The sequence below is a fragment of the Oncorhynchus gorbuscha genome, linkage group LG04 (assembly GCF_021184085.1).
Source record: "Oncorhynchus gorbuscha isolate QuinsamMale2020 ecotype Even-year linkage group LG04, OgorEven_v1.0, whole genome shotgun sequence".
In the NCBI taxonomy this organism is placed as follows: Eukaryota; Metazoa; Chordata; class Actinopteri; order Salmoniformes; family Salmonidae; genus Oncorhynchus; species Oncorhynchus gorbuscha.
The window spans coordinates 28888494-28914866 of record NC_060176.1 but is presented as its reverse complement, the minus strand read 5'-3'; the positions used below and the strand labels follow the sequence as shown (position 1 = coordinate 28914866).

General features: G+C 43.4%; 2 protein-coding genes across 2 annotated transcripts; both read right to left on the bottom strand.

Annotated features, from left to right (window-relative positions):
- Positions 1-851: 851 nt before the first annotated feature.
- On the bottom strand, positions 852-3901 carry LOC124033184 (transmembrane protein 208-like). Its single transcript, XM_046345148.1, has 6 exons — positions 3711-3901; positions 3290-3385; positions 3146-3205; positions 2820-2956; positions 2531-2615; positions 852-2407 (listed from the first exon to the last, which is right to left on the bottom strand). Exons 1-6 carry the CDS (start codon positions 3714-3716, stop codon positions 2267-2269), a joined length of 525 nt encoding a protein of 174 aa, XP_046201104.1. The 5' UTR covers positions 3717-3901; the 3' UTR covers positions 852-2266.
- Positions 3902-12343: 8442 nt separating this feature from the next.
- LOC124033183 (oxidoreductase HTATIP2-like) lies at positions 12344-22809 on the bottom strand. Its single transcript, XM_046345147.1, has 6 exons — positions 22619-22809; positions 21928-22117; positions 17428-17535; positions 14131-14268; positions 13978-14039; positions 12344-13685 (listed from the first exon to the last, which is right to left on the bottom strand). The coding sequence occupies exons 1-6, from the start codon at positions 22732-22734 to the stop codon at positions 13469-13471; spliced, it is 831 nt and encodes a 276-aa protein (XP_046201103.1). The 5' UTR covers positions 22735-22809; the 3' UTR covers positions 12344-13468.
- Positions 22810-26373: the final 3564 nt, after the last annotated feature.

Sequence of the window (26373 nt, the reverse complement as noted above, 5' to 3'; positions counted from 1 at the left end):
CGACAACCATTTTCAGGTACTGCCATAGATGTTCAAGTAGATTTAAGTCAAAACTAACTCGGCCACTCGGGAACATTCACAGTCTTCTTGTTAAGCAACTCCAGTGTATATTTGGGCTTGCCATAAAAGGGGTTGAATAATTAACTTAATTCCATGTTGACATTGTGGGGTATCATGCGTAGGCCAGTGACAAAATCTCTATTTAAATCTATTTTACATTCAGGCCTTATCAACAAAAATGTGGAAAAAGTCAAAGGGTCTGAATACTTTCTGAAGGCACTACATTTCCTATTGCTTATTTATGCTGTGAAGAAATGCACTTTAAAATCATTTTTAAGCATTGTGAAGGATGGGAGCGATAACAATTAGGGCCGAGATACAACCTGATAGCGGATTTAGACAATGTGTCATTTATACTGAACAAAAATATAAACGCAACATGCAACCATTTCAAAGACTTTACTGAGTTACAGTTCATATAAGGAAATCAGTCAACTGAAATAAATAAATTAGGCCCCCAATCCTAGGATTTCACATGACCTGGGAATACAGATATGCATCTAATGGCCCCAGATGCCTTAAAATACAAATGTAGGGGAGTGGATCAGAAAACCAGTCAGTATCTAGTGTGACCACCGTTTGCCTCATGCAGCGCGGCACATCTCCTTCGCATAGAGTTGATCAGGCTGTTGATTGTGGCCTGTGGAATGTTGTCCCACTCCTCTGTAATGGCTGTGCGAAGTTGCTGGATATTGGTGTAAACTGGAACACGCCATCGTACACGTCGATCCAGAGCATCCCAGACATGCTCAACGGGTGACATGTCTGGTGAGTATGCAGGCCATGGGAGAACGGGGACATTGTCAGCTTCCAGAAATTGTGTAGAGATCCTTGCAACATGGGGCCGTGCATTATCATGCTGAAACATGAAGTGATGGCAGTGGATGAATGGCATGACAATGGGCCTCAGGATCTTGTTACAGTATCTCTATACATTCCAATTGCCCTTGATAAAATGCAATTGTGTTTGTTGTCCGTAGCTTATGCCTGCCCATACCATAACCCCACCATGGGGCACTCTGTTCACGTTGACCACAGCAAATCACTCGCCCACATGAAGCCATACGCGTGGTCTGCGGTTGTGAGGCCAGTTGGACGTACTGCCAAATTCTCTAAAATGATGGAGGCCTCTTATGGTAGAGAAATTAACATTCAATTCTGGTGGACATTCCTGCAGTCGGCATGCTCCCTCAACTTGAGACATCTGTGACAAAACTACACATTTTAGAGTGGCCTTTTATTGTCCCCAGCACAAGGTGCACCGGGGAAATGATCCTGCTGTTCAATCAGCATCTTGATATGCCACACCTGTCAGGTGGATGGATTATGTAACCAAATGTTGACTGATAGGGATGTAAACAAATGTGTGCACAACATGAGAGAAATAAGCTTTTTGTACATATGGAACATTTCTAGGATCTTTTATTTCACCTCATGAAACATGAGACCAACACTTTACATGTTGCGTTGTTATTTTTGTTCAGTGTAAAAGTCCTTTCCGTAAAAGCCAACATATGCAGAATTAACAGTGAATGTAGTCTCCGCGAGAACATTGCCTTTAAACTGTGCATTGCAGACAAAGCACAATCAGATTTAATTTTGACCTTCGTCAGATATGCCCAATTCCAAACCAACACCTAGCACCTAACCCTATGCACCGCATGTAGATCTGAAATAAATATCTGTGAAATTTAGGTTATAGTTCCCCCTTGGTCTAGATTAGCACCTAGATGGTAGTGGCTAGTGGTCTATTTGGAATTGGGCATGAGCGTGTGATCTGATGAGCATAGTCTAAAATAAAAAGGTCTGCCATAGGGTAAGATCACCACATAATTTTCACTAGTTCAGATGAAATTGGTGTGATACATAGACCTAGATTATGAACAATTGGATGTAAACAAATTACAGGCCAAGGTATATGACAACATGTACTGGTGACGAGATCATCAGCCCAACAAGGAAGATTTCCTCTCCAGATGTGAAGAAAAAGGATAATTAATGATAGAGGGGAGAGGAAGAATTGGAAGGATGGAGGGATAGGGAGAGAGGAAAACCAGACAACCCACAGGGTTCAGTTGAATTCTTTATCCATACCTGGATGTCTTTGTGTACACATCAAAAGTTCCTCCTGAATAACTTAACTGTAGAGTTCCTGGCTGTACTTAGATTCATTCTGCGTATAGAAATACTACGGCAGTCTGCCAAGTTAGAATCTCTTCATCTGTCTGCGCTCCTGTCGTCTCTGCTTCTTCTCATTCACCTCCTCTGGGGCTGCACCAGGGGTCTCGGCAGAAAACCAGGGGCCTAGGAAGTTCACCCACAGCAGGAACATTGCTCGGGCCGGGGCCTGACACACACACACACACACACACACACACACACATTGATTAAAAGATCAACGAGGGCCATGAGAAAGGGAAAATAAACAACCAAAGAGAGAGCGTACAACAAGTACGGGACAAACTCTTACCAGCAGCCAAAGGTACCAGAAGCAGGAGGAGATGGTGCTGAGCACTTGTAATATAGCAGTTAGCAGGATAACATCCTTCAGATGCCTATAATGACAAAGAATCCATCATAATGCACCACACTGCCACTATAGCTTTGAGAGATCTACCTCTGAAGGGAGATAAGGGCACCATTGTTACATGCATGTTGAACATGCTGTAATACTCACCAATTCGCTCTCACACACACACTGCATGTTCGCACACTCATGTTCACGGAAACAAACAGACGCCTGCAGTGTGAGCACTCACTCTGCCATCCCCTGCTCCATGTTCAGATCTATTCCACCATCGAGCAGACTCCCATCCTCACCAAACACTGCTTGGGCCATGGCAGACATGGCGCGGTAACTGCCCACACACACTGCCAGGGCAAACACCAGCGCAAACTACATGGGTGGGAGAAGGAGATGGAGGAAGGAAGAAGAGAGACAGGGGGAATAAGAGCGGGGGAGAAACCAAGAAGAGGAAAGAATAAAGTAGAGTGTTAGTAATCCCCAATCGTCCCCGTTTCAGTTTTACTGCTCAACAGTAGAGGAGCTATCAATGTCAATAACATACAGAGTGAACTCACTCACCCATGTCCAAAACGTTGAAGAGCTATAGAAGACCAAGAGGTTTAACGCAGTGTATATCGCCTAGGAGAGAAACAAGTGTCAGGTGTTGTACTAGTCCCAATTTCCATTCAAAAAGTAACATTGAAAAGGAAGATTGTGTCTTACGTTGGCTCCCAAGATTACTCTGGTGTAGAACTTGAGTGTCGCCTCATTCTCCTCGTAGATTTGCTTCTTGCCTTTAGTCCCGACCTTACCTTTGGGCTGTGTGCATTATAAAAGGTGGGCTGTTAGTGTAGTCAACATTGCATGGACTTCAGAATTAAGATAGCTTACCAGCAATTAACCTACTGGCATCAATAGACATGAGACAGGCTGTGTTGGGTTTGTTAACTAACGTTGGCTCAAAGTAATTAATTGGCTTTGATACACGTTCGTTTACCATTCTAATAAATTAATTAGTCGATAGGTACACATAACTGAAGGTGAATTAGTTAATGTGGTGTTATAAAGCATAGGAGACTCGTTATCCTCTGCGGTCAGCTTGTCTGCCCAACCTGAAACATAAGCAGATGAAAGATCCACCTACCGCCATTAGTTCCTCAACCCTGTGCTGCTGCTTTTTTCACGTACGCGAAGTAGGTCCTTTTTTGACATCGACTTGTACAGTATTGAGCAATTTGGATGGACTGTTATACCAAACACCGGCTTGAAGTTCAACTGTAACAGATCTCAATGAAGGTAACACATCAGCGTTTAAGAATTATACTTCCGGCGCAGGTAAGACGTCACTAATTTAAATGTCTTTGAACTTTGCAAAATGACTTTATTGCCATCTTGCGTCGTGAACGTGAATGCATTCAACTACAGTGGTTGTAGTTGTCGCACAATTTTTGTAATTTACAAATATAACAATAGGCCGACTCAACCAGAACCATTTTGACAGTCATGCCTGACAATGACTATATAGATGAAAAATAAAACATAAGCAAATCAACCATATAAACCTGCTTCAAATATGGGGCCATGTAGATGGTGATCATGAGATCAGCTCCAACCATACCAGCAGTGTGCAGTGGAAGAGCAGTTCACTGGGCTCCTTTCCTGAAGAGTTCAGTATTACTGCACTCTGTCCTGTTAGGTTAGGTCTGGCTGGTTCGAAAGTGTATTTCCATATATTCACCACTTGAGGTCCCCAACTCATAAAACAATCTTTGAATTGTCACATTTTGATGAAGTCACTATAGTGAGAAAAATAAATGGGACCATCTTAAAATGAGTGTATAAATGTTGTATTTACTCAGATCACATCACTTATGTATTTTTTTGCATTTCTAATCCCTGAAATCAAAGATTTCCCAAGGGCTCGGGATTTAACCATGTACTCAAAGTCAGACCATTGCAGGGCGCCAGTCATATCAGGAGCGGTTGAAACCTGGAAAACAATGCATAATGAGCAATAAAGTCTAACCTCCTCTAACATTAGGAATTGACCGACTTAATTTTAAGTTAATTTCACCACTGGTATTTTATCACCACCATTACCTGCATCACTTGGACTGATAGAGGATCCGTTTTGATGGAAAATGTTGACCTGAAAACACAATAAAACATTAAATGCAGGGTGAGGTAGAACTTTTAACACAGTAAACCGTTAGTGTACCTCTTGCCAGGGTCCTCGGTAGTTTGGTCAGACTGGGTCGTATCTGCTGTGGACCAATCCTGAGATGCCTGTGTCACGTCTGACTTCAAAGGGCTCATGGTCATCACAACACACTATTTATTCATCACTATTTTCATCATTTTCTTCAGGGTTCCCTTCCAGGTCAGTCCCAGCATTTAGTTACCAGGGTGAGGTCTGATTGCTCTGGGAGTGGTATAGCAGCACCCTCACTATGCCTTCCAGGGTGGCCTTCATCAGGGTTCATTGGTGCCCATGGTACAGGCACCGCAGCTGGGGTAACCTCTGTCTCAGGAGGGGCTGGAGGGAGGGTAGCTAACGCTCAGCCCAGTCCAAGCTCTTCTCTGTCCTGGTACCCCAATGATAGAACCAGCTTCCCCCTGAAGCTACGACAGACAGCAGAGTCCCTGCCCATCTTCCGAAAACACCTTAAACCCTAGCTCTTCGGAATATCTTAAATAATCCCCTTCTTCACCTCGAAGATAAATTGTCCTGAACCAACACTTGCACTTGACTCCCCCTCCCCCCCATACCAGCACTGACTTTGCTGATAGAAAGGTGCGATGGGCTGCCAAATCAAATCAAATCAAATCAAATTTTATTGGTCACATACAGCTGGTTAGCAGATGTTAACGCAAATGTAGTGAAATGCTTGTGCATCTAGTTCCGACCGTGCAGTAATATCTAACAAGTAATCTAACAACTTCACAACAACTAGCTTATACACAAGTGTAAAGGAAAGAATAAGAATATGTACACATACATATATAGATATTTATTGGCAAGATGCGGCATAGGCAAGATGCAGTAGATTACATTTACATTTAAGTCATTTAGCAGACGCTCTTATCCAGAGCGACTTACAAATTGGTGCATTCACCTTATGACATCCAGTAGAACAGTCACTTTACAATAGTGCATCTAAATCTTAAAGGGGGGTGAGAAGGATTACTTATCCTATCCTAGGTATTCCTAAAAGAGGTGGGGTTTCAGGTGTCTCCGGAAGGTGGTGATTGACTCCGCTGTCCTGGCGTCGTGAGGGAGTTTGTTCCACCATTGGGGGGCCAGAGCAGCGAACAGTTTTGACTGGGCTGAGCGGGAACTGTACTTCCTCAGTGGTAGGGAGGCGAGCAGGCCAGAGGTGGATGAACGCAGTGCCCTTGTTTGGGTGTAGGGCCTGATCAGAGCCTGGAGGTACTGAGGTGCCGTTCCCCTCACAGCTCCGTAGGCAAGCACCATGGTCTTGTAGCGGATGCGAGCTTCAACTGGAAGCCAGTGGAGAGAGCGGAGGAGCGGGGTGACGTGAGAGAACTTGGGAAGGTTGAACACCAGACGGGCTGCGGCGTTCTGGATGAGTTGTAGGGGTTTAATGGCACAGGCAGGGAGCCCAGCCAACAGCGAGTTGCAGTAATCCAGACGGGAGATGACAAGTGCCTGGATTAGGACCTGCGCCGCTTCCTGTGTGAGGCAGGGTCGTACTCTGCGGATGTTGTAGAGCATGAACCTACAGGAACGGGCCACCGCCTTGATGTTAGTTGAGAACGACAGGGTGTTGTCCAGGATCACGCCAAGGTTCTTAGCGCTCGGGGAGGAGGACACAATGGAGTTGTCAACCGTGATGGCGAGATCATGGAACGGGCAGTCCTTCCCTGGGAGGAAGAGCAGCTCCGTCTTGCCGAGGTTCAGCTTGAGGTGGTGATCCGTCATCCACACTGATATGTCTGCCAGACATGCAGAGATGCGATTCGCCACCTGGTCATCAGAAGGGGAAAAGGAGAAGATTAATTGTGTGTCGTCTGCATAGCAATGATAGGAGAGACCATGTGAGGTTATGACAGAGCCAAGTGACTTGGTGTATAGCGAGAATAGGAGAGGGCCTAGAACAGAGCCCTGGGGGACACCAGTGGTGAGAGCGCGTGGTGAGGAGACAGATTCTCGCCACGCCACCTGGTAGGAGCGACCTGTCAGGTAGGACGCAATCCAAGCGTGGGCCGCGCCGGAGATGCCCAACTCGGAGAGGGTGGAGAGGAGGATCTGATGGTTCACAGTATCGAAGGCAGCCGATAGGTCTAGAAGGATGAGAGCAGAGGAGAGAGAGTTAGCTTTAGCGGTGCGGAGCGCCTCCGTGATACAGAGAAGAGCAGTCTCAGTTGAATGACTAGTCTTGAAACCTGACTGATTTGGATCAAGAAGGTCATTCAGAGAGAGATAGCGGGAGAGCTGGCCAAGGACGGCACGTTCAAGAGTTTTGGAGAGAAAAGAAAGAAGGGATACTGGTCTGTAGTTGTTGACATCGGAGGGATCGAGTGTAGGTTTTTTCAGAAGGGGTGCAACTCTCGCTCTCTTGAAGATGGAAGGGACGGAAGATAGTATAGAGTACAGTATATACATATGAGATGAGTAATGTAGGGTATGTAAACATTATATAAAGTGGCACTGTTGAAAGTGACTCCGTAATCGACGCCATAATCGACATCCAAGTCTTCGGTGGATTAACTGCCTTGTTCAGGAGAAGAACGAAAGATTTTTACCTTGTCAGCTCTGGGATTCTATCCAGCCACCTTTCAGTTACTGGCCCAACTCTCTAATCACTAGGCTACTTACTATGCCTGTGATGTGTGGTGATCCCGCCTAGATATCTTAAGATGAAAGCACTAACTGTAAGTTCTGGATAAATGACTAAAATGTCATTCTGGTGCAGGCAGTTGCACTCTGAGAAGTGTTACCACTGGGGGGAAATGTGGTTGTTGGGGGATTAGTGCTTCTGAAGGCATGGTTGAAACCATGTGGGCCTGACTTCTCATCTTCAGATTGGTCAGGCTTTTTTTTCTTTGAACATAAAAGTGTAAAAACACCAGGAAATGAGCTCCAAGTGATTTTAATTTAAGAAATCTGTTCCAAAGTATTCCCATGCATAATAGAGACACGTGATCATATGCTAATGTCAGCTCGCTTTGAAATTATTATGTTTTAGTCAAACATCATATCAGTTTGGGCTTCTTACAGTCAATTTGGAGTCTACAAATTATTTGAAATTATAAACTGGGTGGTTCGAGCCCTGAATGCTGATTGGCTGACAGCCATGGTATATCAGACTGTATACCACAGGTATTTTTACTGCTCTAATTACATTGGTATCCAGTTTATAATAGCAATAAGGCACCTTGGGGGGTTATGGTATATGGCCAATATACCATGTCTAAGAGCTGTATCCAGGCACTCCACCTTTGCATTGTGCATAAGAACAGCCCTTAGCCATCATATCCTGGCCATATACAGTGCATTCAGAAAGTATTCAGACCTTCACCTTCAGACCTTCACCTTTTCAAATTGTATAATGTTAAAGGCTTATTGTAAAATGGATTAAATACATGTTTGTCCTCATCAATCTACACACAATACCCTATAATGACAAAGTGAAAACATGTTTTTAGACATTTGTGCACATTTATTCAGAATGAAAAACAGAAATACCTTATTTACACAAGTATTCAAACACTTTGCTATGAAACTCGAAATTGAGCTCAGGTGCATCCTGTTTCCATTGACCATCCTTGAGATGTTCTTACAACTTGATTGGAGTCCACCTGTGGTAAACCTGTGGTAAATTCAATTGGGATTGGACCTGAGAGCAAAAACCAAGCCATGAGGTCGAAGGAATTGTCCGTAGAGTCCCGAGACAGGATTGTGGGCTCTCCTTGTCTCGAGGCACAGATTTGGGGAAGGGTACCCAAAAATGTCTGTAGCATTGAAGGTCTGTAAGAACACAGTGGCCTCCATTATTCTTAAATGGAAGAAGTTTGGAACCACCAAGACTCTTCCTAGAGGAGGCCGCCCGGCCAAACTGAGCAATCTGGGGAGAAGGGTCTTGGTCATGGCCTTGGCCAAGAACCCGGTGGTCACTCTGACAGAGCTCCAGAGTTTCTCTGTGGAGATGAGAAAATCTAAGTTTTAGATGCACTGACTGTCCCACTGATGTCATAAGGTGAATGCACCAATTTGTAAGTCGCTCTGGATAAGAGCGTCTGCTAAATGACTTAAATGTAATGTAAATGTAAATGTAAATGGAAACTCCTCAGTAAAAGGCACACGACAGCCCGCTTGGAGTTTTCCAAAAAGGCACCTAAAGGACTTTCAGACCATGAGAAACAAGATTCTCTGATCTGATGAAACCAAGATTGAACTCTTTGGCCTGAATGCCAAGTGTCACCTTCCAAGGTTCACCTTCCAACAAGACAACGACCCTAAGCACACAGACAAGACAATGCAGGAGTGGCTTTGGGACAAGCCTCTGAATGTCCTTGAATGGCCCAGCCAGAGCCCGGACTTGAATCTGATCGAACATCTCTGGAGAGACCTCCATACCAGGTGGTATCCGATTTTAAGTACCTTGGCATCATACTTGATTCCAACCTCTCTTTTAAAAAGCATGTGAAAAAGGTAATTCAAATAACCAAATTCAACCTAGCTAATTTCCGATTTATACGAAATTGTTTGACTACAGAGGTAGCAAAACTGTACTTCAATTCTATGATACTCCCCCACTTAACATACTGCTTGACTAGTTGGGCCCAAGCTTGCTGTACAACATTAAAACCTATTCAGTCTGTCTACAAACAGGCTCTCAAAGTGCTTGATAGGAAGCCCAATAGCCATCATCATTGTCACATCCTTAGAAAGCATGAGCTCTTGAGTTGGGAAAATCTTGTGCAATACACCGACGCATGTCTTGTATTCAAGATCCTTAATGGCCTGGCTCCCCCTCCACTCAATATTTTTGTTAAACAGAAAGCCCAGACATATGGCAGCAGATCCACAAGGTCTGCCATGAGAGGTGACTGTATAGTTCCCCTAAGGAAAAGCACCTTTAGTAAATCTGCATTCTCTGTGAGAGCTTCCCATGTCTGGAATACACTGCCATCAGACACACATAACTGCACCACATATCACACTTTCACAAAATGCTTGAAGACCTGGCTAAAGGTCAATCAGATTTGTGAACATGGTCCCTAGCTGTGTGTTGCCGCTTTCCATGTTGTCTGTTGTCTGTAGCTTGTGAGGTGTGGAAACACTTTGTTGCTTTTATGAATTTTGTTTTGCTGCTTTTTGTTCTATGTTGCTCTGTCTGTATGCTATGTCTTGCTTGTCCTATGTTGCTATGTCTTGCTTGTTCTATGGTGCTATTGTCTATATTGTAATTGTTTTTAATAACCTGCCCAGGGACTGCGGTTGAAAATTAGCCGGCTGGCTAAAACCGGCACTTTTACTGAAACGTTGATTAATGTGCACTGTCCCTGTAAAAATAAATAAACTAAACTAAACCTGAAAATAGCTGTGCAGCGACGCTCCCCATCCAACCTGACATAGCTTGAGATGATCTGCAGAGAAGAATGAGAAAAACTGCCCAAATACAGGTGTTACAAACTTGTAGGATCATACCCAAGAGAACCCGAGGCTGTAATCCCTGCCAAGGGTGCTTCGACAAAGTACTGAGTAAAGGGTCTGAATCCTTATGTAAATGTGAAATTTCCATTTTCTATTTTGAATACATTTGCTAAAATGTATAAAAAACGGTTTTTAGTTTGTCATTATGAAGTACTGTGTGTAGATTGATGAGGGTTATTTTTTTTTGGGGGGGGGGGTAATCCATTTTAGAATAAGGCTGTAACGTAACAAAATGTGGAAAACGTGAGGGGGTCTGAATACTTTCCCAATGCATGGTACCACACACCCTCGGGCCTTATTGCTTAATTAAGTCCTAGCCCCCCGATCATCCACTCAAGAAAAAATCTGAATCTAATAGATGATCCCTGCTCTAGGAGCTGAACCACCACTGCCAAATGATGTTTCTCTTCCTGAAAGCTTGTAGTTACATGTTCCTTCATCCTGGGTGAATCCATAGCAACCAGATGGCTTGTGGCAGGTTTCCTTGAATTGAAGCCACTGGACTCACTCATCTTATGATTAAACCCCTAGGAGAGGATCTGTCTACACCATGCTTGAGGAGGCTAACCTGGCCACACCATCTGGTCTCATTGCTCAAGTTAATACTACTCGGTGCTATCACTTTGGGCAGGGAGATGCGTACTTGAGTATTTCTGTTGGACTGGTCTACTAGCCTCATACTTGTTGAATGAGTGTAATGAACTTGGAGCATAATTCTTACCTTGTTGGACATCGACAATTTACACGGGTAACAAGTGCTGAACAAAGCAACAACCTGGTCTTATTACTCTCTATGTAAATCTGAGACACTCCATTTAGTATGATATGTTACATTTCGTATTGTGTATTAATTTGCGGATGTCCATCATCCATGTCGTATGATATTTGTATATGTTACAAAGTTGTTGAATATACAATATGTTACAAATTTGCAAAACATACACTATGTTATAAATTATATTTATTTGTGGCTATTGTTAGCTAGATGTCTAATGCTAACATTAGCTAGCTGGCTAACGTTAGCTAGGCTAGCGGTTAGGGTTAGAAGTTAGGTTAAAGGGTTAAGGTTAGGGGAAGGGTTAGCTAAAAGGGTTAAGGTTAAGATTAGGTTAAAGGATTAGCTAACATGCTAAGTAGTTGCAAATGATCTAAAAAGTAGTAAGTAGTTGAAAAGTTGATAGTTAGCTAAAATGCTAAAATTGTTCGTGATGAGATTCAAACTCACAACCAAACTCACAAAACGTGTGTTGGATTTATATTTTAATTTACTTGAAAGTTGTTTTAACTTCAAGAATTGTTCTTGTTTATTTCTGTTGCCATTTTCAAGGCAAATATATTTTCTCAAAGGGAGGAGTTTGAGTTTTATTTAAAAAATACTCTTTATGATAGTGATCTATTATGTTATATTCATCTGACAGATTTGATAAAAGCACATCGGAAGTTGCTATTGGCCAATCCAATCAGATTATCAGGATTAATCTGTTATACAAAAGTAGAACGGAGCACTCCTTTCTAGCTTGCCTGTCTAAAGAAGACAATGCCACCCACCAAAAGGACACTCCTGAAGTGATAACGCGTGGACCATGAACTGCTGGTCTGAAGATTGTCAACAGTGACTGTAGTGCTGGCCATCCAGTTTTGAACACTTCTGTCTGATGCAGAATCAGATGTGTTCAAGAGAGGATTGTGTAGGGCAGCCCCCAAAGTGACTCTTCTTATTGACTGTATAACAAGAATTTCCTCTGTGCTGTCTTTGAAATTGTAGGTCTGATATACAGTAATACTATTGGTCAACAACTCAGATGCTTATAAAAGGGTCCTTGGTTGTCTCTTTCTCGTACATTCCTGACCTGCACTGGTGAGATACCTACCCTCTTTCTTTCTCTCTCCAATGAGATATGGGCCATGGCCATTTCTTTCTCTCTCTGACCAGGTTTCAAATAATGCCTTGTAATGCTTGTTAATGCTTTGTAACTTAAGCGTATGCCTTTAATAAATGTTACCATTCAATTTACAAAGTAATGAAATACACTTGTATTTAGAATTCCATTCTCAGGCATTTCTTCATTGCATATTACTGTGACTCAACTATAGTGTTCTTGCATATATTACTATTTAATTCAGTTAATAGGATTTACAGACCACCACAATTAAAAAGCCAAGTCAATAAGAGCATGAATAACATAACCCCTGATTCAATTACATCTTAAACATTGCTCAGAAAAAGAAAAAAACGTAAATCCAAAGACAATAAAATAAGTCTGATATATTGCCTTATAAATCCCTCTACAATGGTTCAGTATTGTGGAAAATAAACTCTTGCTTCAAGTAAGTGCATCAGTTTTCAAAGTGCGTAAGGATGTGGTCTTATATAAAACAGCATGAACGTTGTAGGCTGGATGGAAGACCTTCTACTAACTAAACCGTTTTGAGGTAATGGACCCAGAAGAACCAGTCAAATACATTTCCCTCTTCACCTAAAATATTAAACCAATTCTAGCCTTTGTGCCAGTCGGTTTCCTCTTCAGCAAACACCTTCTTGTTGACCACAAAAATAGTCTGCACTCAGAAAAAGCACTTGGGATACAAAGACTTTACAGAGACGGCAGTTTTCAGTATTCATAATTACATCATTCCCCAATGATATCTCATTTGCATGACCCTTGAAGCGCTTTAATGGCACTTTTCATAAGGAAATATTCCCCTTTGGACTCATTCCCAGAGAAACCCAGACACTCAACAACACCTGCTCAAGCAGAGAAAGTATGTTTTTTTAGAGGACTACAGTGTTGACGCCATCATGGTTGCAAGGAACCTCGAGTTGAAGCCAATGAAGCTTTGAACGCTTGACCATGTGCTCGGAAAGCTTCTGCATTGCTCTAGAAATTCACCTTTACACTTATTTTTGATCCTCCTTGGTGTTTTCAAAGGAAAGTTTTAGTAGAAAATAGATAGTCATGAAGAAAAAGCACCATCACATTAAATGGCAGTAGCACAACACACTTCACCACCAGTCTCTGGCTGAGTTCCCAATACTCAAACTTCCTCAACAACTTTCCATCATTACCACTGACAGATGAAAGGACTGGATAGGGTTTCCCTTCACATTGCGCTCACGTGTCATGTCCAGACAGACCAGTGGTGGTACAACCACATCAGTGATTTATTGGGAGGAAAGGATATGATTAAATTAAGCTATTGAGAGACACCATCCCTCTCCCTCATTTCTCTGGGGCCTTCCCCAAGTCATAGATGGCTTTATTCTCCAGGATCTCCACTTTCTCCCCTGCAGGAATAAGTGTGTTGGCCACCATGGCCCTGGTCACTGATTGGATGGGGATGGACATTGCCGTGGGAAACATGGAGGAAATAGGGCCCAGGACCTTCCTGAAAAACCACTCAGTAGGCCGGCTCTCCTGCCTGTCAACCATCAGCACCCTGGGAGGAAAAACAAAAAAAAAGAGGAAGAATTCAGTTGTGAGTTGTTACGATTTAAATAAGTTACTGCAATAAACACAGAATCAAAACATCTGTGTATTTATGCAATGAAACGCAACGCTGATCACTGGAGAAATGTGTATATTGCTAATCGTGACATGGGTGTGAGATATTTACCTATGGTCACTATTTGTTTTGCCATGACTGATAAGGTAATGAACAAGTGAGTCATTGCTCCATAGGAAATGTTTTTTGTTTTTTTTTACACATAACTAATGCAAACGAGACTTACGCAGGGCGATAGACGGAGAACCTCTCAAAGCCCAACGGTTCAATGTCTGCCTCCACTTGTCCCTGGAGAGGCAAACATTTGCATTTATGAGGCCTTCATTATGAAAGGCTATAATTGAGGTGACTTTACTCTGGTGAACATTTGGTATATTACCTTCACTTTGAGATAGAGAAAACCACTGGTTTTGTCAGCCCCTTTAGAAGACTCTAGGTTGAAGTGTGAGCAGCCTCCTGCCTTGGCGAGCTCCGCTGACTTCAGGACATAGTCATGGTCAACACGGATGAATCCATCCTACAATGACAAAGATAAAGAGAAAATGTGTGTACATTAAATCTGCCTTTTACCACGGCATGATCCAAGCAGGTTGTGTCTGGTGGGTCGTTCAATGTCATCTCAGCAAGCCATGACACCCACCATCTCATATTGTTCTGAAATCATTCATGTAGATAGAAACGGCGGCAGCGTAGCCTAGTGGTTAGAGCGTTGGACTAGTAACCGGAGGGTTCAAACCCCCGAGCTGACAAGGTACAAATCTGTCGTTCTGCCCCTGAACAGGCAGTTAACCCACTGTTCCCAGGCCGTCATTGAAAATAAGAATGTGTTCTTAACTGACTTGCCTGGTTAAATAAAGGTAAAATAAAAAAATAAAAAATAAACATAAGATAAGCATTTCTGCATCATTATTTTGATCTGAGACATTAAGCTGATTGATTGCACCCAAATTGGCCATTTGAATTTATGATTTTCATATAATAGTCAATAAATATAGTATCTCACAATGAGTAAGACATGAGGAACCTAAAGAAATAGTCAAAAGCCACCAACGGACCCCCTACACCAATCCCAATAACGACTATAAAGTATCAGTTCTGAGAAGTAGTATTGAGCGGCTCTGAGTATTGTTTCTCCATTCTATGTAATGTATTCTCAGTGGTGATTTTCTTTCCCTGTTCTGAGAAATTTGTAATTGAAATTGTTAGATTTATGTCCCATCCTACATCCTGATATTACCAGGCTTTGACCACTGGATGGTGCTGTTCCTGCTATTAGGTGATTAATAGTCACCCCCCCTCAATGTCTCAATGTTAAAGAGATAGTTTATCCAAATTACAAAATTGGATTTTGGTTTCCATACCCCAGGGCTTCTTAAAATAGGCCTTCGGGACCCCAAGGTATTGCATGTTTTGGTTTTTGCCCTGGCACTACACAGCTGATTCAAATAATCAACTATTATCTTTGATCATTTGAATCAGCTGTGTAGTGTTAGGGCAAAAACCAAAACGTACACCCCTTGGGGTCCCGAGGACAGGAAACACTGCCTTACCCTGTAAGCTTTTTATGGAGTAGGTATGACAGGGAACCAATGTAATTGGTGAACTATTCCTTTAACATTGAAGGGGGTTCAAACTTTGACCTAATAGCAGGAGCAGGAACAGCACCATCTCATGGTCAGAACCTGATAATATCAGGATGTAGGATGGGACTAAAACTAACAACGTCAATTAATAATGTATCTGAATAGGGGGGAAAAAACATCACCAAATTCACTAGGAATACACTGCATAGGATGAAGAAACAATAAACATACTACTTGTCAGACACAGAGAATTGATACTAAACAAAATATCAGTAAATATATGTATGAACGTAACAAGATTCAACAACTGAGACAAACTGAACAAGTTCCACAGACATGTGACTAACAGAAATTAAATAATGTGTCCCTGAACACAGGGGGGGTCAAAATCAAAATAATAGTTAGTATCTGGTGTGGCCACCAGCTGCATTAAGTACTGCAGTGCATCTCCTTCTCATGGACTGCACCAGATTTGCCAGTTCTTGCTGTGAGATGTTAGCCCACTCTTCCAGCAAGGCACCTGCAAGTTCCTGGACATTTCTGGTGGGGAATGGCCCTAGCCCTCACCCTCCAATCCAACAGGTCCCAGATGCGCTCAATGGGATTGAGATCCGGGCTCTTCGCTGTCCATAGCAGAACACTGACATTCCTGTCTTGCAGGAAATCACACACAGAACAATACAGAATGGCTTGGTTCCATTGTCACGCTGGAGGGTCATGTCAGGACTAGCCTGCAGGAAGAGTACCACATGAGGGAGGAGAATGTCTTCCCTGTAACGCACAGCATTGAGATTGCCTGCAATGACAACAAGCTCAGTCCGATGATGCTGTGACACACCGCCCCAGACCATGACGGACCCTCCACCTCCAAATCGATCCCGCTCCAGAGTCCGGGCCTCGGTGTAACGCTCATTCCTTCAACGATAAACGTGAATCCGACCATCACCCCTGGTGAGACAAAACCGTGACTCATCAGTGAAGAGCACTTTTTGCCAGTCCTGTCTGATCCAGCGACGGTGGGTTTGTGTCCATAGGCAACGTCGTTGCCGGTGATGTCTGGTGAGGACCTGCCTTACAACAGGCCTAGAAGCCCTCAGTCCAGCCTCTCTCAGCCTATTGCAAACAGTCTGAGTACTGATGGAGGGATTGTGCATTCCTGGAGTAACTCTGGCAGCTGTTGTTGCCATCCTGTACCTCGTCCCGCAGGTGTGATGTTTGGATGTACCAATCCTGTGCAGGTGTTGTTACATGTGGTCTGCCACTGTGAGGACAATTAGCTGTCCATCCCGTCTCCCTGTAGCTCTGTTAGGCGTCTCACAGTGCGGACATTGCAATTTATTGCCCTGGCCACATCTGCAGTTCTCATGCCTCCATGCAGCACTTCTAAAGCACGTTCACGCAGATGATCAGGGACCCTGGGCATCTTTCTTTTGGTGTTTTTCCAGAGTGAGTAGGTAGGCCTCTTTAGGGTCCTAAGTTTTCATAACTGTGACCTTAATTGCCTACCGTCTGTAAGCTGTTAGTGTCTTAACGACCAGTCCACAGGTACATGTTCATTAATTGTGCATGGCTCATTGAACAAGCATGGGAAATAAGTGTTTAAACCCTTTACAATGAAGATATGTGAACCTATTTGGATTTTTTAAAATTATCTTTGAAAGACGGGGTCTTTTGAAAAAGGCACGTTTCTATACTTGTTGGGATGGGATTGGCGTGGGGTGTCCGTGTGTAGCTTTTGACCATTGGATAAATCATTGCAAGAAAAAAAAAGTTGGTCCAAATCAGAGGTTAGGTACTATATTTATTGAATATTATATGATTCCTAGAAATTAAAATGGCCAATTTGGATGCAATAAATTATATTTCAACAAAATAACGTTGCTAATCGAATGCTCATCTCGTCTTTTTCTCAAAACAAAAATGATTTCAGAAAAATCTAAAATGGCAGGTGTCGACATCCTCTTTCTTTTCTAGTAACCCTCATGGTACATGTTCAGCTCTGTATAGCTGTTAGGAGTTATCATATTCATACGAGTACTCATCCAGATACAGTATACACAGGGATCTCTATATAATCAGTGACGTGAACTCACAGCCCCAGCTTTGGCTTTGGTCGTTCCCAGGCAGCAGTAGCCAACATCATGCCCTTGGAATACTGCAGCATAGTCATCCAGTTTCTCAAAGTCCACCACCTCCTGCACCTGAAAGAGGACAGAAAACAATACGAGGCCAATCTTTAGAATGGAATAAATGGGATGTAGGCTTCTTGTTGGCTTTGTTGTAGTCTGTGCACACATTTAATGGTATTGAATGTACTTTATTCAAAGCTCATGGTAGGGTGTACGGTGACGCGACAAACATCGGACGCTATATGAGAACTTGTGAAAATGATTTGAAACCATAAAATGTGGCAGTTGTTTCCAGTGTCTAAAGATCCCAATACTGTAGTTTATGATATTTACACGATATGAGCCCATACGTAAAAGCAAGTGCCATGCAACGAACGTTCAAGTCTGTGGGACAGAACTTTTTGTGAAACCCGTGAAATCAGTGTATTTTTACTTGCTCTTTGTGATGGGTATTCCTAAACCTATCAGAGTAAGATCGATGTGACATTGTATTGCCGATCTGTCTCTTCTGTGCCTAGGCTAATTATTTACTGCAGTATATCCTCCCATCACCAGAGGATATATACATGAGCAACTCATGAGCAACTCATTAACACAAAAACTAACATTACAATGTAACCCAACTCAATGGTAGGCGTACCTTAGCTTACTTCTATCTTAATTAACCAGTAGCCTTCTGTGTTATAGCTCAGACTTAGTGAGAAGTGTGCATCTATGCTAGGCTGTGTGTATCTGTGTTAGACTGTGCTTGATGTGCTGTGTGTGTGTGTTGTGTGATTGTATGGGGATGCTGAGAAGTTTGGGTCTGTGTTAGGCCGTGGGTGTCGCTCTTAAGTATTTAATTAAAAAATAAAGCAGTATTGTAATTTCATAAATTATTAATATCTTAGTTTTTCATAAAGCATTAATATTTGTAAATGATATGACCACCCTACCTTCAAGGGGCAGCAGGGTAGCCTAGTGGTTAGAGCATTGGACCAGTAACTGAAAGGTTGCAAGTTCAAATCCGAGCTGACAAGGTACAAAATCTGTCGTTCTGCCCCTGAACAGGCAGTTAACCCACTGTTCCTAGGCAATCATTGAAAATAAGAATTTGTTCTTAACTGACTTGCTGACAAGTGGTCATTCTCTCTTTCTCCCCTTACCCATCTGTCTATCGCCTCCTTTGAATTTCATGCTGTCACAGTTACCAGCCCTTTCAAGCTTAACATCCTTATCATTTATCGCCCTCCAGGTCCCCTCGGAGAGTTCATCAATGAGCTTGATGCCTTGATAAGCTCCTTTCCTGAGGACGGCTCACCTCTCACAGTTCTGGGCGACTTTAACCTCCCCACGTCTACCTTTGACTCATTCCTCTCTGCCTCCTTCTTTCCACTCCTCTCCTCTTTTGACCTCACCCTCTCACCTTCCCCCCCTACTCACAAGGCAGGCAATACGCTCGACCTAATCTTTACTAGATGCTGTTTTTCCACTAACCTCATTGCAACTCCCCTCCAAGTCTCCGACCACTACCTTGTATCCTTTTCCCTCTCGCTCTCATCCAACACTTCCCACACTGCCCCTACTCGGATGGTATCGCGCCGTCCCAACCTTCGCTCTCTCTCCCCCGCTACTCTCTCCTCTTCCATCCTATCATCTCTTCCCTCTGCTCAAACCTTCTCCAACCTATCTCCTGATTCTGCCTCCTCAACCCTCCTCTCCTCCCTTTCTGCATCCTTTGACTCTCTATGTCCCCTATCTTCCAGGCCGGCTCGGTCCTCCCCTCCCGCTCCGTGGCTTGACGACTCATTGCGAGCTCACAGAACAGGGCTCCGGGCAGCCGAGCGGAAATGGAGGAAAACTCGCCGCCTCCCTGCGGACCTGGCATCCTTTCACTCCCTCCTCTCTACATTTTCATCCTCTGTCTCTGCTGCTAAAGCCACTTTCTACCACTCTAAATTCCAAGCATCTGCCTCTAACCCTAGGAAGCTCTTTGCCACCTTCTCCTCCCTCCTGAATCCTCCTCCCCTCCCCCCCCTCCTCCCTCTCTGCAGATGACTTCGTCAACCATTTTGAAAAGAAGGTCGACGACATCCGATCCTCGTTTGCTAAGTCAAACGACACCGCTGGTTCTGCTCACAGTGCCCTACCCTGTGCTCTGACCTCTTTCTCCCCTCTCTCTCCAGATGAAATCTCGCGTCTTGTGACGGCCGGCCGCCCAACAACCTGCCCGCTTGACCCTATCCCCTCCTCTCTTCTCCAGACCATTTCCGGAGACCTTCTCCCTTACCTCACCTCGCTCATCAACTTATCCCTGACCGCTGGCTACGTCCCTTCCGTCTTCAAGAGAGCGAGAGTTGCACCCCTTCTGAAAAAACCTACACTCGATCCCTCCGATGTCAACAACTACAGACAAGTATCCCTTCTTTTCTCTCCAAAACTCTTGAACGTGCCGTCCTTGGTCAGCTCTCCCGCTATCTCTCTCAGAATGACCTTCTTGATCCAAATCAGTCAGGTTTCAAGACTAGTCATTCAACTGAGACTGCTCTTCTCTGTATCACGGAGGCGCTCCGCACCGCTAAAGCTAACTCTCTCTCCTCTGCTCTCATCCTTCTAGACCTATCGGCTGCCTTCGATACTGTGAACCATCAGATCCTCCTCTCCACCCTCTCCGAGTTGGGCATCTCCGGCGTGGCCCACGCTTGGATTGCGTCCTACCTGACAGGTCGCTCCTACCAGGTGGCGTGGCGAGAATCTGTCTCCTCACCATGCGCTCTCACCACTGGTGTCCCCAGGGCTCTGTTCTAGGCCCTCTCCTATTCTCGCTATACACCAAGTCACTTGGCTCTGTCATAACCTCACATGGTCTCTCCTATCATTGCTATGCAGACGACACACAATTAATCTTCTCCTTTCCCCTTCTGATGACCAGGTGGCGAATCGCATCTCTGCATGTCTGGCAGACATATCAGTGTGGATGACGGATCACCACCTCAAGCTGAACTTCGGCAAGACGGAGCTGCTCTTCCTCCCGGGGAAGGACTGCCCGTTCCATGATCTCGCCATCACGGTTGACAACTCCATTGTGTCCTCCTCCCAGAGTGCTAAGAACCTTGGCGTGATCCTGGATAACACCCTGTCGTTCTCAACTAACATCAAGGCGGTGGCCCGTTCCTGTAGGTTCATGCTCTACAACATCCGCAGAGTACGACCCTGCCTCACACAGGAAGCGGCGCAGGTCCTAATCCAGGCACTTGTCATCTCCCGTCTGGATTACTGCAACTCGCTGTTGGCTGGGCTCCCTGCCTGTGCCATTAAACCCCTACAACTCATCCAGAACGCCGCAGCCCGTCTAGTGTTCAACCTTCCCAAGTTCTCTCACGTCACCCCGCTCCTCCGCTCTCTCCACTGGCTTCCAGTTGAAGCTCGCATCCGCTACAAGACCATGGTGCTTGCCTACGGAGCTGTGAGGGGAACGGCACCTCAGTATCTCCAGGCTCTGATCAGGCCCTACACCCAAATAAGGGCACTGCGTTCATCCACCTCTGGCCTGCTCGCCTCCCTACCACTGAGGAAGTACAGTTCCCGCTCAGCCCAGTCAAAACTGTTCGCTGCTCTGGCTCCCCAATGGTGGAACAAACTCCCTCACGACGCCAGGACAGCGGAGTCAATCACCACCTTCCGGAGACACCTGAAACCCCACCTCTTTAAGGAATACCTAGGATAGGATAAAGTAATCCTTCTAACCTCCCCTCCCCCCCCTTAAAATATGTAGATGCACTATTGTAAAGTGGCTGTTCCACTGGATGTCATAAGGTGAATGCACCAATTTGTAAGTCGCTCTGGATAAGAGCGTCTGCTAAATGACTTAAATGTAATGTAAATGTAAATGTAAATACTTTCCTCATGAAATAAAGTGTTCTGTATTCCGGACAAGCTTCTCTGTGACATAGAATACAAAGTAGAACACCAGAACCAAAGCTATTTTTTTCCCCCTTAAAAACCCTACTCATAGGTGTTACTTTGCCAAATAGAGCAGAGCCCGGTGTCCCAAAAGCATCTAAATGCTCAATTCATCTTAGAACCATAGGATCCTATGGTTCTAACGATGAACTTACCCTTAAGATCAGCCCAGTCAAAACTGTTCGCTGCTCTGGCCCCCCAATGGTGGAACAAACTCCCTCACGACGCCAGGACAGCGGAGTCAATCACCACCTTCCGGAGACACCTGAAACCCCACCTCTTTAAGGAATACCTAGGATAGGATAAGTATCCCCCCCCCCCTTTTAAGATTTAGATGCACTATTGTAAAGTGACTGTTCCACTGGATGTCATAAGGTGAATGCACCAATTTGTAAGTCGCTCTGGATAAGAGCGTCTGCTAAATGACTTAAATGTAAATGTAAATGTTAAGATGCTTTTGGGAAACCAGCCCTGCTTGAAAAGGCAACAATACATTGACAATAAGACATGTCGCACACCTACCAGGTTCTCAAACGCTTTGTCTTCAAATGTGAGCTGCCTCCTTCCGATGAGAGTGGTCTTCGAGAAAAGCTTCCTTTCCACAATCTCTTTCAGTAACTCCTTGCCTGTCTCGCCAGAGGCACCCAGGATAAAACAACTTTTATTCTTCTGTCTGAAGTCCTCTGCCAGTGTTTTCAGGTCGTGTGTCATCCTGAAGGACAAAACAAGACAGTGCTTCACCACTGAGGAGAGACCTAATGGTTTGATCGCTATATTAGACAGAAGCAGCATGATACAGCAGTTTTATTCCAACACAGGTGTGTGTCACGCCCTACAACTAACTAGCAAGCCAAATAAGGCAATTAACTTTTTTTATTTAAACTTTATTGAACTAGGCAAGTCAGTTAAAAACAAATTCTTATTTACAATTACGGCCTAGGAACAACTTTCTTGCAAGCCTACCTCAAAGGCAGTCAAAACAGCATTTACAACTAGCTGTAAAACAGACCAGTAGGCTGTAGCTAGTACCAGTAGCTAGTACCAGTAGCTAGTACCAGTAGCTAGTACCAGTAGCTTGTACCAGTAGCTAGATACTGTTTAGTAGTACATGCTAGAATTCCCAAACCTGATCGCAGACTGACATGGTAAATTGTCACCAATCTGTCGGTGTAAATTAGTTCGAGTAGTTAGCTAGTTAGCATCTGCCTCTCACCTGGTGTATATCGTCTGTTCGCAGTTTTCTAGATGTTGTAAAACGGCTGCAATGACAGCGAGCAGAACAGCGAAGAAGCCAAGAGCTTTACCCCAACTGATTTCCAGTAGTTTCATTACAGATCAGCGAGGTAGCTAAACAAATGGATGTGCCCATGGAAACACACATCCGGTTTCTGCAGTCATTTGCGATAGGCATGCGCAGTAGAACAGATGAAATTACCTATCGAGGATTTTCAATCGATAAACCTTGCCTGATACACTGTCAAACATATTATGTGAAGACAATACATTCAGAAAAATGTTTTGAATAGTTATTGTTTTATTGAAACACAAATACATCTATTCAATAAGAAGCCTGGCTTTGACAGGTTTATTTGATGGCTGTTAAGTTTTTTTTAAAGAAGTCATTTATCATCATTGTCATCGCATGATTACTTTGCACGTATCAATAGGCTAGACAGAGGGCGGTAAAGTTACAGGCATTGAAACACACAGTCACAGTGGCAACTTGTCAGGAAGTACCAAAGAGCATTTGGTAACACTATATTTCTGTCAGTCTTTGTCATAATGTGGTCAGTGTCTTTAATTGTCCAAATAAATGTACAAAATGTACATTCAGAAATGAAATAAAAAGTAATCTGTAGTTTCTTTATCTTTGTACATGCATGGTCTTAAATCCATTCATCTGTTACCATCCTTTCATAGTTAATTTACAGCCAGTGGTTCAGACCAACTGTTCAGACTCCTCCTGGTCACAAGAGAACATGTGTCATTGAGGACTTCAAGCCACTGTTGGTAAGTTTCATGGCAGACCAACCAAGTCATTTTAATTTCACCCTTCTATGGAGCCACAAACACACAAGCAAACCACTCATTGTTTTGTCATGAAGCTAAATGTGTTGGTGACTATTTTGGTTTAATTTGCAATTTTGTCAATTGCAGCTTTGGTCGAATTTGTCATTTGTATAATAGTTTTGGGAACATACAGTGGGGCAAAAACGTATTTAGTCAGCCACCAATTGTGCAAGTTCTCCCACTTAAAAAGATGAGAGAGGCCTGTAATTTTCATCATAGGTACAATTTTTTTTTTTATCCAGAAAATCACATTGTAGGATTTTTAATGAATTTATTTGCAAATTATGGTGGAAAATAAGTATTTGGTCACCTACAAACAAGCAAGATTTCTGGCTCTCACAGACCTGTAACCTCTTTAAGAGGCTCCTCTGTCCTCCACTCGTTACCTGTATTAATGGCACCTGTTTGAACTTGTTATCGGTATAAAAGCATACTTGTTCACAACCTCAAACAGTCACACTCCAAACTCCACTATGGCAAAGGCCAAAGAGCTGTCAAAGGACACCAGAAACAAAATTGTAGACCTGCACCAGGCTGGGAAGACTGAATCTGCAATAGGTAAGCAGCTTGGTTTGAAGAAATCAACTGTGGGAGCAATTATTAGGAAATGGAAGACATACAAGACCAATGATAATCTCCCTCGATCTGGGGCTCCACGCAAGATCTCACCCTGTGGGGTCAAAATGATCACAAGAACGGTGAGCAAAAATCACAGAACCACACGGGGGGACCTAGTGAATGACCTGCAGAGAGCTGGGACCAAAGTAACAAAGCCTACCATCAGTAACACACTACGCTGCCAGGGACTCAAATCCTGCAGTGCCAGACGTATCCCCCTGCTTAAGCCAGTACATGTCCAGGCCCGTCTGAAGTTTGCTAGAAAGCATTTGGATGATCCAAAAGAAGATTGGGAGAATGTCATATGGTCAGATGAAACCAAAATATAACTTTTTGGTAAAAACTCAACTCGTCGTCTTTGCATCCAAAGAACACCATACCTACTGTGAAGCATGGGGGTGGAAACATCATGCTTTGGGGCTGTTTTTCTACAAAGGGACCAGGATGACTGATCCATGTAAAGGAAAGAATGAATGGGGCCATGTATCGTGAGATTTTGAGTGAAAACCTCCTTCCATCAGCAAGGGCATTGAATATGAAACGTGGCTGGGTCTTTCAGCATGACAATGATCCCAAACACACCGCCCAGGCAACGAAGGAGTGGCTTCGTAAGAAGCATTTCAAGGTCCAGGAGTGGCCTAGCCAGTCTCCAGATCTCAACCCCATAGAAAATCTTTGGAGGGAGTTGAAAGTCCGTGTTGCCCAGCAACAGCCCCAAAAAATCACTACTCTAGAGGAGATCTGCATGGAGGAATGGGCCAAAATACCAGCAACAGTGTGTGAAAATCTTGTGAAGACTTACAGAAAACATTTTATCTCTGTCATTGCCAACAAATGGTATATAACAAAGTATTGAGATAAACTTTTGTTATTGACCAAATACTTATTTTCCACCATAATTTGCAAATTAATTAATAAAAAATCCTACAATGTGATTTTCTGGATATTCTTTTCTCATTTTGTCTGTCATAGTTGAAGTGTACCTATGATGCAAATTACAGGCCTCTCTCATCTTTTTAAGTGGAAGAACTTGCACAATTGGTGGCTGACTAAATACTTTATTGCCCCACTGTAGCTTTCACACTATATTGACTTCAATGATAAATCAGAGGGGCCTGTACTGATTAAAGGATGAAACAGAAGAAAACAAATGTAGTCACATAAACCATTGCCACACGCACACACACACGTGTACTCACACACACACACACACACACACACACACACACACACACACACACACACACACACACACACACACACACACACACACACACACACACACACACACACACACACACACACACACACACACACACACACACACACACACAAACATATATATATATGCAAATGGAATATATATATATATATATATATATATATATATATATATATATATATAAACACAAACAGAATGGTTTTTCAATCAAGTTTGTTTGATTAATATAAAATACAATGCTATTTGTCTGATGCGCCGATACAACAGGTGTAGTAGACCTTACCGTGAAATGCTTACTTACAAGACCTTAACCAACAATGCAGTTTTAAGAAAATAATCGTTATGAAAATATTTACTAAATCAACTAAAGTAAAAACAAACACACAAAATAGCACAATTGGTTAGGAGCCCATAAAACGGCAGCCATCCCTTCCGGCTCAATTCCATTTTCATTCATTTCATCCATTTCCCATGGAGTAAAATTTCCACAAAAAAAGACACAATTATTAAATGATTATTTTTTTATTTTTTTATTAATCATATGCCTATCTTACCTTACATTATCATACTACTACAACTACTACAAAATACATATTTTTCTATCTTTTCAACACATCAGGCACGGTCCATTCAGTCTTTCCACACCCAAGCCTTTCCCCTCTGCTCCTGCTCACTCTCTGATGTCTTGGATCAGTCTGCCCAGTGTCTCTCTCACTCCCACACTATAAAAGTGAACCCTGCGCTCCACCTCCCTCCCATGTGCTAGTCGGCCAGGCAGAGTTGGTCCAGCTCAGGCAAGTGCTGTTTGTGGCAGAGGATCATGGGGTTTGTTTCTGAGCTCGTACCTCCAGTACTTCTTGGCTCCCAGAAACTCGGGCTGTCTGCCTGCACAAGCTGGGGTGGAGTAAACTGTAAATAAAGTAATGAAAAAGTACATTGGAAATAAAAATGTATTGATTTAAAAAGAAAACCAGTGTAGATAGTATGGTAGGTAGTGGTACTTACTGTGTGAGAAGTGTACCAAGGAATATATTGATGTTCCTCTGTCATCCATGGTA